Source organism: Epinephelus moara, chromosome 21, assembly GCF_006386435.1.
Source record: "Epinephelus moara isolate mb chromosome 21, YSFRI_EMoa_1.0, whole genome shotgun sequence".
Classification (NCBI taxonomy): domain Eukaryota; kingdom Metazoa; phylum Chordata; class Actinopteri; order Perciformes; family Serranidae; genus Epinephelus; species Epinephelus moara.
Genome location: NC_065526.1, coordinates 40,950,371 through 40,962,550, shown reverse-complemented (window position 1 = coordinate 40,962,550; position 12,180 = coordinate 40,950,371). Strand labels below are relative to the sequence as shown.

Here is a 12,180-nt window from a genome sequence, read left to right as displayed (position 1 = left end):
AATAATTTATTTTCACTTTTCACTTCCATATATATTTTAACATTTGAGGTCTTATTTTTTTTCAGTTGCATGTTTTATCTTTTCAGATTCAGATCTTATTTTTTACAGTTTCAAATCTTATTTTTTCAGTTTCAAATCTTTTTTTCACTTTCAGATCTTTTTTTTCAGTTTCAAATCTTTTTTTCACTTTCAGACTTTTGACCCTGATGTGGCTTGGGGGGCGTGGCATCAACTGAGAGGGGTGTGGAATCATGAGTGACAAAAAAATTCTGACTCAACACTTATATACACCATATTCATGTGATTGGCAGTGTAAAAATTGATGCCAGTGACAAACTTCCATTTAGAAATCTGTTTTAGACAGTACTGAGCACCAATTGCAGTATAAGAGTGATAAATGATGCCAGATTTTGCAGTTCAACAGCCACATTTTAAGTGCTGATATGTCTGATTTCCACATAGCACTGTGAACGCAGCGTAGTGTCCACTTCACTTACGATGATGGCATCCGGTCGGTCGGGTCATCCAGTATCTTTGGGTCAATCTGCTGGAGCCCATCCATCCAGCACACAGGTGAGAAATGTTAAATAAATTTTGGGAAATCATAACAAACATTAAGGGGTCATTTTTGTGACAACATACATTTCCATCGCTCCATCGTCACAGCCCTGTTGATGCTTCCACATCCAGACGTGTCCTCTGGATGAAACCTTTGAGCTTGGGGAAAAGGAAACAATCCTAAAACACCTCCCTACTCACCTGACCTGGCTCCAGGTGATTTTTTTCCCCAAGCTCACATGAATATGGTGTATATAAGTGTTGAGTCAGAATTTTTTTAGTTCCTACATTCCCTGAAGGAACTGTCACTCATGATTCCACATCCCTCTCACTTGATGCCATGCCCCCCACGCCACACCAGGGTCAAAAGTCTGAAACTGAAAAAAAAAAAAAAAGATTTGAAACTGAAAAAAAAAGATCTGAAACTGAAAAAAAGATTTGAAAGTGTAAAAATAAGATTTGAAACTGTAAAAAATAAGATCTGAATCTGAAAAGATAAAACATGCAACTGAAAAAAATAAGACCTCAAATGTTAAAATATATATGGAAGTGAAAAGCGAAAATAAATTATTTATTCAAAAGAAATACCAAAGTGAATCAAAATTATATTTAACCTGAAAAAAAGTTCCATACACTTATTTTTATTTTGAATACATTGTTGTATTTTTCAAAATTCAAGATCTACACATGGATTGTCAGTTTCAAATTTTATTTTTTCAAGTACAAAACTTTTGACCTTAATGTAGCTCCATATAGGTGCTGTTTGTGCTGAGAAAGCCATGTGAAATGTAAGGTAAAGGAGATTGTTAGGTTGGTGCGGGGAGCAGTGAGAGCTGGCATTAGGGGAGTGTCTCTGGGACGCCAGAGATCACTGTCTAGCCTCCTGGAGGTGTCGTGGGACCAACTAGACGAAACACTGGTGAATGGAGGTTCCACCTGATGACCCCAAAGACGTGTTAGTTAACACTGCTCATTGGTCTGTATAGTTAAGCCTTGCCATAATAGCTTATCATAGGGCTTAGGAGGTTATTCACTGAGCACTGATCCTTTATCTAGAGCACAAATTTCTTGTGTTTATTTGAACTCAGAATCATTACATTATCTGTACCATAGCTGACTCTCCTTTCTAAATTCATCATCTGAGAGAAAGAGATCCTGGGAATGGCCCTACAACCTTTGCTTGTACATCCAGCTCAATATCATATTTACCTGCGTAAACATGGTCCACAGTAACCGGATAACGTGCATCTGCTGGCCACTGTGCCTCTGCATCCAACATGACTGTATCCGTCTGAGTTGCTACATTAGTCTTACTTGGAGAACGCTGTACACTTACAGATTGCTGAACTGACTAAACTGATGAATTATTAGGTTCCTCTATGATCAGGGTTATGTGTGGTTGGCTTTCAGAGGCTGCAACTGCGGGAGCGGGCTGTTTAACGTAAACACCAACGTTATATCTTAGCAGAAGGGCAATAATGGCGTATTAAAGCCCACAAGTATTATTAGTCAGAGTTCCTTTTAAAGGACTGTGGTACATAGCCTGTTAATAAAGATGTATTGATTTTATCTAATAAGGATAGAACTTTAGGTAGCCTGTTTGGGATGGAGTCTGGGAGAAAAGTTGATGGTTTAAATGAAGACATTCTTTTTAAGAGGTGCAACAGAGTTGAGTGTTCGCGCGGAGCCTGCAGCACTATGAACAAGATATTCAATTTGGGAAGGTTTAAAGTTAGTGTAGGAGACCTCTGTTACATTGAGACATGGTATTTTAATTAATGCTTTTGCCAAGTGGCATTTAATCAAGTAATTAAAAATGGTCTGATAAAAAGGGATTCTCAGGAGAGACTATCAAGTCTTCGATTTTGATGCCATACACCAGAACAAGATCAAGGGTGTGGTTAAAACAGTGAATGGGTTTATGTACACTCTGACTGAAGCTAGTTGAGTCAAATAATGAGATAAAAGCAGTACTAAGGCTTGCATTATCAATGTCAACATGAATATCAAAATCACCTACAATAACAAATTTATCTGATTTAAAAACTAAACTCGAATAAAACTCTTGAGAATTCAGAGAAAAATTCTGAATACAGACCAGGAGCGCAGCAAACTATAACAAATAGATCAAATCAAATCAATCAAATCAAATATCAATAATCAAGTTTAGTGTCCTTTGCAGGAAATTCATCTTGGGCTCAGAGTGCATACATACTGCATTTACATTGACACAACACACAGTACACAAACAACAATACACAAAGTCTTATCTAAAGACTTACAAGTACACATGGTGTGCAATAAGACAACAGTACCAGAATGCTGTGTTTGCGACTACCATGCAGGCGTCAGCCACTACTAAGCCTGGCAGGGTTGGACAGTTAAAATTATTTTTTTAAAAATAAAAAATAAAATAAGTTAAAAACTAAATTTAAAAGAAGACTAAGACCATGTTTCGACTGAGACTATTCCTCACTATGGAGGGAACAGGGCTGGTTTTTTGTTCAGGAGTGCTATAAGAAAGTTTATATCTGTTGCCTTTATACCTGCTAACCCTGTAGCATCTGCCTGAAGGCAGGAGCTGGTATTCAGGCAGTAAAATATTTGATGGGTCCTTAAGAATCCTGTGTGTCTGTCTGACCACTACTGTTTCAAAAGTGTTCTGAAGGGAAGGATAAACAGTTTTGCCTATCACCTTCATGGCAGTTTTGATCATGTTCGTTACTCTTAGCTGGACAGTGGCAGTGCCGTACCAAGCCGACAAACCATATCTAATGATGCTGTCCAGCACAGCATTCAAATCAAATCAAATCAACTTTATTTATATGGCACTTTTCATACAACAGCAACACAAAGTGCCTCACAGAGGTTAAAAACAATAAAGAACCAAAACAGAAAACAAAAAGAAAACCCAANGAACCAAATAAACAAAAAGCTATTTAGCTCATAAAATTGAGTTAATAGCTAGGTAAGAATGATCTAAAACAGAGACATAAAATGCATCAAAACTAAAACCTATAACCAAAATAACAAAAGATAAAGGTTAAATGAGATAACAATGTAAAAAGAGGAAAGGTAAGAACATAAGAAATAAATAAATAAAATAGATAATAGAGAGATAAATCGGTTATAAAAGGAATTTAAAATAGATAAATAAAGAGATCAGTTAAGAGCCTGATTAAAGAGATGAGTCTTGAGCCTCTTTTTAAAAACATCAACAGTCTCTGCAGCTCTGAGGTTCTCCGGCAGGCTGTTCCACAATCGGGGGCCATAATAATTAAATGCCGCCTCCCCGTGTGTTTTAGTCCTAACTTGTGGTATGATTAAAAGGCCGGTGCCGGAGGACCTCAGGGTCCGCGAAGGTTGATATGGTAAAAGCAAATCAGATAAATAAGAAGGCCTGAGACCGTTAAGACATTTAAAAACTAATAAAAGAACCTTAAAATCGATCCTGAAGCGCACGGGGAGCCAATGCAGCGATTTTAAAACTGGTGTAATGTGCTCCCGCCCTCTGGTCCTCGTCAGCACTCATACAGCTGAATTCTGTAATAATTGTAGATTTGAGATACTCTTTTTGGGAAGACCAGAGAGCAGGGCATTACAATAATCTAACCTACAGGAGATAAAAGCATGCATCAGCACCTCCGTGCTGGCCTGAGAGAGAAATGGGCGGACTCTGGCTATATTCTTAAGGTGGTAGAAACCTACCTTTGTTGTGTTTTTAATATGTGGAATAAAACAGAGCTCAGAGTCAAAAATCACACCCAGATTTTTTACAGATTGTGTTGGTTTAAAATCCTGTAGTTTTGGTAAAAGTTTCTCTCTCTGGCCTTCAGGACCAATGACTAAAACCTCTGTTTTGTCCTGGTTGAGCTGCAGGAAATTCGCTTCCATCCATGACTTTATGTCTAAAATGCAGTTAAAAAGGGCATCAATTGGCCCTGTGTCATCAGGAGACACGGCAATGTACAGTTGCGTATCATCAGCATAACTATGAAAGCTGATGCCGTGCCTCCTGATGACGTCCCCCAGAGGAAGCATGTAGAGATTAAAAAGAGTTGGACCTAAAATTGACCCCTGGGGGATCCCACACTTTATCTCATGGGTTCCTGAGGAACATGTATCCATACTTACAAAGAAGTGTCGTTCAGTAAGGTAAGAGACGAACCAGTTAAAAACAGTACCAGAGAGGCCAACCAGGTGCCTCAGTCTATTTAATAAAATGTGATGGTCTACTGTATCGAAGGCGGTGGCTAGATCCAGTAGTACCAAGACTGTGAGTTTATGGTTATCTAAATTGCACCTGATGTCGTTTAAAATCCTTAAAAGGGCTGTCTCGGTACTGTGGTTCATCCTAAAACTAGACTGATACTTCTCTAAAGTGTTATTTGTATTTAAAAAATCATTTACTTGGGTAAAAACCAGTTTTTCTAAAATTTTGCTTAAAAATGGTAAGTTGGATACAGGCCGATAATTATTAAAAATGTTGGGGTCTAAATTGCTCTTCTTCAGAAGGGGCCTCACCACCGCCGTTTTCAAGGAGGCCGGGAAGACACCTGTCTGAAGAGAGCAATTCACCATGTACAGTAGCTGTTCCTCAAAGAATCCATAAAATGTTTTAAAAAATGGTGTGGGAATTGGGTCTAAAAGGCAGGTTGTGGGCTTTACTTGGGAGAAAACTCGACCAAGTGTCCTCGCATCAACCAGGGCAAAACTCTCCAGTGTTTCCTCAGGTAAAAGCAATGATCCAGGTGTGTCGACAGTTAAAATCTGTTGCGATAAAAGACTGGATCTGATGTCATTGATTTTACTTCTGAAGTGGTCTGCAAAGTCCTCACAAAGGGCATTGGTTGTTGTCTTAGGTGATCTGTTAAAATTACTGTTTGTTAAAATATCAATTGTGGAGAAGAGGAATTTGGGATTGTTTTTATTGTCAGAGATTAGTTTTTTGAAGTGGGAAATTCTTGCCTGTTTGACTGCGTTATTGTAGGTTTTGAGATGTTGACGTAATATTTCGTAGTGGACTGTAGGTTTGATTTTCTCCATCTTCTCTCAGCACTCCTGCAGTATCTTTTCAGTTGTTTGATTTCCTGATTTCTCCACGGGGGTGTAGGTTTTGTTCTAATTGTTCTGATTAAAAGTGGTGCCACTGAGTCCAGCATTGACTTGAGTTTGCTGTTAAAATTGTCCACATTAAAATCACAGGGTGCTGGTAAAATCTCTGCAGGAGTGCTCTGTAAAATCTGGATAAAATTTGCAGCCACTTCAGAAGTTAGGTAGCGTTTCCTCACTGTTCCTCACCGGGGCCTCCTGTTGGTTAAAACTGGTGATGTTAAAAAACACACAAAAGTGGTCGGACACAGCCAGATCCACAACAGAGGACACACCCACGGACAGGCCATAGGTTATGACCAGGTCCAGGGTGCACCCTCTGCTGTGGGTCGGCTGCGTGATATGTTGTTTAAAATCCAAACAGTTTAAGAGGTTTAAAAATTCTCTGGATACTGGGTCCGAGGTGTTGTCAGTGTGTAGATTAAAATCACCAGTTATTAAAATCCTGTTGTAGGTGGAGTGAATGATTGATATTAATTCAGAGAAATCACTGATAAAAGAAGTGGAGTACTGGGGTGGTCTGTAAACTGTTATGCAAAGGATAGGCGGGCTGCTAAAAACAAAGGCATGATGCTCAAATGACGTGTAACTGCTAAAAGAAACTTCATTTGAGGACATTGTGGTTTTTGTTACTGATGCAGTTCCGCCTCCTCTTTTACCTCCCCTTATAGAATATAAAAAGTTAAAATTTGGTGGGGAAGCCTCGGTGAGAACAACAGGTGCGTCGGTGCCAAGCCATGTCTCTGTAAGGAGAATATTGTCTAGGTTATTGTCTAAAATTAAATCATTTATGATAAAAGATTTGTTTAAAAGGGAGCGCACGTTCAGCACTGCCATTTTAATATTTGTGCTGAACATACGCTCTTCATGACTTTTCAAATGGATGTTAAAAACACGGTTAGGTCTAAAAACATTCCTGGGTTTCAACTTTCTAAGTGTAATGATGGTTTTTATGGTGTGAATGTCCTGTGTTTCCGGTTGCAGAGAAGGTGCTACTGAGGGAGAAGTGTGTGTGGTGCAGTGTGTAGTGGAGGAGGGAGGAGGTGGGTGAGCAGTGAGTCGGGAGGTGGCTGTGGTGCAGGATCAGACGGTCAGTTCATTGTTGACTGATAAAAGCCGTAATCCCACGTGGTTTGGGTGGAGGCCGTCCCGTTTAAAAAAGTGGGGTCTGTTTAAAAAAGCTATAAAATTGTCCACAAAAGGGATACTTTTGGACAAGCAGTATCCCTTCAGCCACAGGTGCAGCTGACGAAGGCGGCTGGTGGTGACGTCACCATAACGAGGTGGGGGAAGCGGGCCGGAAATAATTAGCCACTTCCCCATGTCCAGCAGGTGGTCCACCAGGGAGATGAAGTCCTGCTTGAGGACCTCTGACTGCTGGCTCCTTAGGTCGTTGATACTGGCCTCCAGGACCAGCGTGGAGGCCGAGCTGTCAGCTGGAGGGCGGAGGATGCAACCTCACTGACACGGGCACCAGGGTGGCAGAAGGTGCGGCCGTTGTGCACTTCCACGTGCCTGACCATGGAGGTCCCAATCACCAGCACAGAGGGGGTGCGCTGCTCCCAAGTGCGCGCATCCGACTGCCTGGAGGTACGACGGTGAAGGGGTGGAGCCCAAGGTTTGTGGCGCCGGGCCGCGGTTCCTCCTGACCGTTATGGAGGGGAGGTGTCAGGCTGGACGAGCAGACGCCGATTCCTGGACTGGTGAGAGCCACGGCCAGCTGGATGTAGGCCTACAGGTTCCACAGGCGAGCTGGACGAAGCATCCACGGGAGGGAAGTCCTGCAGGATGTCATACCTATTATCCAGCGGCAGCTCCGGAGGCAGAGGAGGAGGAGATGGACAAGCCCCAGAGCCCCTGGCCACCACCGACCAGGGCTCCCTCGGCTTGAGCAGAGTTGAGCTCACCGGTGCTCCCGCTCCACCCTCTGCGATGAAGTGCTGCGGCTCCGCGGGGCTTGGTATCATCTTCGACAATAACCTCTCATTTGAACATCACATCAGCCACCTCGCCCAAACTGCCTTCTTTCACCTTAGAAACATTGCCCGTCTCCGTCCATTACTCTCCTTCTCTGCCGCTGAAACTCTCATCCATGCTTTCATCACCTCAAGACTGGACTACTGCAACAGCATCCTCTATGGCTCATCATCCAAAGTCCTCAACAAACTTCAGTATATCCAAAACTCTGCTGCCCGCCTCCTCACCCACACCAGCTCCCGTGAACATATAACCCCTGTCCTGCAAAACCTACACTGGCTCCCTGTCCCGTACAAATCAATTTCAAGATCCTCCTCCTCACCCACAAAGCCCTCCACCACCACACTCCCTCCCGCAACCTTCGATCATCCGACAAAAACCTCCTCTCACCCCCATACAGGACCAAGCACTGAACCTGGGGCGATAGAGCCTTCTCCATAGCTGCCCCCTCCCTCTGGAACACCCTCCCTATACACATCTGTGACTGTCCAAATCCATCCACCTTCAAATCACTCCTCAAAACCCACCTTTTCAAATCCGCTTTTAACCTTTAACATTAGCTTTTCGTTCTCGGTTCCTCATGTGCCCTCCTTTTCTTTGTTTTGCACTATGCTTTTGCACCTTGTTGTTTTATATTGTCCTTGTCTGCTGTTTATGTCTTTGCACTTACATGTATGTACTTCTTTTCTTTTCTTTTTAAATGTAAAGCGTCTTTGAGAGCTGTAAAAGCGCTGCATAAATAGAATGTATTATCATTATTATTATTATTATTATTATTAATTTAACATCTGACATGCTGAGCAAGAGAGAGCAGAAGGGTAATTATTGAAGTATTTAGGGGCAGCTGAGACACACACCAGGCTCTAAAGTTGCCATTGTAGATGCTCATTTACATGAGAATTCATGTAAAATGGAGGTTGAACCATGAACAGAAATCACAGATCGCCTCTAAATCATTTTAACAGGCTTCTCTGTCACAATTAAAACACCTGGAGACTGTGGACAAACTGATATATGGGTCTGAAAAATGTTAATAAATTGGAATCAGATCTAACAGCATGTGAGTGTTTCTGGGACTTCCTGTTGCAGACTGAAGGCTGCTGGTCTATTGCTGTACAGAGCAGATTTAAGGTATGTAACAGAGTTGTAAACAGTCATTGAATGTTCAGGATTAGTGAGGGAGAAAGCAATAAAATGATCTGTTATGATGCATTTTGACTCAAAGAAGAAGTTAATCTTGAGCCTGTAACACAGTAACATCACCCGCATACTCTTTAACTTACTCATTTTACCATGAGTTGGATGATGTGAAGCATGCAGCCTTCGTTTTGTGCTGTGGAAGGAGAGGTGTTGGATTCTGACAGTGATATCTTCACTTGCACCAACACAACTGCTTACGTAAATAGCAAACCTGCTAAAGTGTGGACATAATAACTGTGTGCAGAGCCTTTGACCTTCTAGTGTAACTGATGTAGGCAGTGATGAAATTTGAACGTAAATGGTTAGCTGGAAATGCATGCTAGACACAGGTGTGAACTGTGATGAGTCTTGGCTGTCCACTTGTGTTCAGATCACTGAAAAATGTCAATGTCAGGTGTAAACAGCCTCACTGATTTGTTTATTACAATTATAATTTCCATTGTACAAAAAGTCAGATATGTTGCTGAAAAGTAGCTCATCAAGACCTGGAATGCAAATGTGTATAGTCAAGTGTTCTTTAGCATCTAACTGATGTACATGGACCCTAAAAACATGGCATTTCTCTTTCTCTATGCAGGGGTATAAAAGGACTACTGGACACTAAGGAGCTGGGCCTGAAGATAGTGGAAGATTATGCCAAGTCATGGGCATGGATACTCATGTAACTTCACAAAAAACACACACACACACACACACACACACACACACACACACACACACACACAAAGACAGCATTTGTGTAAAACCACATCTACACTTGCCTCAAAGATATGTACTTACCAACACTTACTAGTCAGAGGTAGTGTGTGACTAGACTAATACCGATGCTTCTATCAGTACTGATACTGCTATCACTCTGCTTTTGTCTTCTTTTTCAAACCTTTCTAATTAGTTTCTAAGTTGGCATCACTTGTGTCATATCCGCATTAACTACTTTTTAATTATCCATTAATATTTAAAGTTTATTCCCTCAAACAAATCTGTTACGGTGCCCTTGTAAGTCTGTCACAAGTTAACAGTTGTAATCCCTAACATTTGGAGACACCTGTGACTACTGTAGTAACATCAAGTGCAAGTTAATACTAGAGTCAACAAGAGCAGCTGGTACATACAACTGTTTACATGAATGTTCTGTTTGCATCAGCAGCTCTGCATGATGTAAAGAGAGTAAACCGAAAACCAACAAAAACTACTTAATAGAATGTAATTACATTGTATGGACCATATATAGTATCCATAATAGGGTTTGTTCCAGGTAAGTGTTTTATTATAATTAAGATTTAACATTTCTAAATGCAAATGAAACCACCAAACCCTCACACAACTTCTGCCTCACCATTGACAATCTCACTCTGCGTTCCTCCCGACACATCTGCAACCTCGGAGTCATTTTCGACAACAACCTTTCTTTCCAAAAACATGTCAATCACATCACCAGTACTGCCTTCTTCCACCTAAAAAAACATAGCTCACCTCTGCCCATCACTCTCCCCCACTGCTGCACTCAAAAAAATAACTTGTTTGCTTAACGTTATAAAATGTATTTATTTGAAATTTTAATTCAGGGATAAACGCCTTGAGATGCACCATCTTGTTTTCGAGTGGGTCCTCCAACACAAAACAAACATTCAACAAACATTCTACAAACATTAAACAACAGCAAACAGAATCAAAACAAATAAATTCATAAATAATAATAACCAATTAAAGAATCAAATAACACACACACATCAAAGTCAAGACATCATCTACAGGACATACACATAAGGGCTCTCCCACCATCTCAGACCACAGCTACTTCAATGGTCACAGATAAATAAATATAATCAAAAGCAAGAACAAGAACAAGTGGATTTAAGGTAAACAAGCAAAGAAGTCTTATAGAAATAAAAAGAGGTAATCGATCTGAGTGAATTAGGCAAATTATTCCAATCTGGTGCTTTAAACTTAAAAGCACGTCTCCCAATTTCTTTGAAGATTCTTGGCACAATAAAGAAAGGCTGTTGGGTGTGTCTAAGTCAATATGATGGAGTGAAAGGAACTAGAAGCTGTTTTAAATATAAAGGATAATTAATGTGAACCATTTGAAAAAAAAAAAAAAAGCAATTGATGAAAATGTCTTCTCAAGTGAAGTGGTAGCCAACTGTGCTTCATACATAAAGCAATGATGTGCGCAATAAGGACACCTCAAAACAAATCTACAGATATTATTATAAACTACATTTTAAGGATGAAGATTTGTTTCAGAGGTGTTTTGATATATAATATCACCACAATCAATAATGGGAAATAAAAGCTGCTTAGCATTAGATGTGCTCTCTTTAATCCACTGCTCATTTTTATTCACTGCTCATTATTATCCACTTCTCATTATTATCATTTTTATTATTATTATTATTTTTGTTATTATTGTTATTTATAGCCGTTTCTTGTATTTTTTGTACATTATTTTGCATGCCTAGTTTTTAAGTTTTAAGTTTTTAAGTTTAAATTTTTAAATCTAATCTGACTCTTTCCCCTTGACTGCTGTAACACTGGAATTTCTCAATTGTGGGATCAATAAAGGTGTATTTTATCATATCTTATCTTAACAATTTGTTTTCATACTCGAGGAGTAAAACAACTGATTGACCTATATAATATTCTGAGACTTAACCTTATTTTATATTTAATGTAATCAATATGAGATCTAAAAGTAAGTTCAGAATCTAGCCAAAGTCCCAAGTATTTAAATGCCAGTAAAATTAATAGCAGATTCAGCAGATAGGTGCTTAAGGTTATACTTATTGCCAAATAGTCTCGCTCACCAGACCGGGCCGACTCTCACTTTGAGATTGGAGGAAAAAAACGCCCTGGCTGCTTGTACTTCTTTCAACCAATCCCAATCGTTCTGGGCGGTACCACAGCAACGGTGCACTTGCAAAAATATTGCTGTGGTATGGTTTTGGTGTAACACGCCCACAAAAATATCACCTACAGGACGCGAACCATGGCAGAAAAATGGCTACATCTCCGCAAGATCAAACCAGGGCAGTTGCTAGGAATTCTGGGCCCCCTGAAAGAATATCGGTGTGGGCCCCTCTACCCCATTCATTGCCACTTTTTTTACAACTGTGTATTATGATGTTTTTCTTCATTTTTCTGTTTTTCAGTGTTCTTGACGGTGCCTGGTGTAATACACCCAATTTGTTTTCCTTTTTACGATTAACCCCTCAACAAGTCGGAGTATTATTATGTAAATTATGTATTATTAGTTGTCTTATTCCCATTTCTCTGATTTGCAACACGTTATTACACCTCTGATTGCAAATACATTTTCAATTAACCACTCAA

At 40.2% G+C, this 12,180-nt stretch overlaps 1 protein-coding gene across 1 annotated transcript in view; it reads left to right on the top strand.

Moving 5' to 3' along the window:
• The window catches only part of LOC126383142 (choline transporter-like protein 5-A), a 222,819-nt gene that overhangs the window by 73,015 nt on the left and 137,624 nt on the right, over positions 1-12,180 (top strand). Inside the window, exon 11 of the mRNA XM_050033584.1 lies at positions 9,425-9,508. Within this exon, the coding sequence (XP_049889541.1) occupies positions 9,425-9,508 (84 nt within the window). The remainder of the gene's footprint in view (positions 1-9,424; positions 9,509-12,180) is intronic.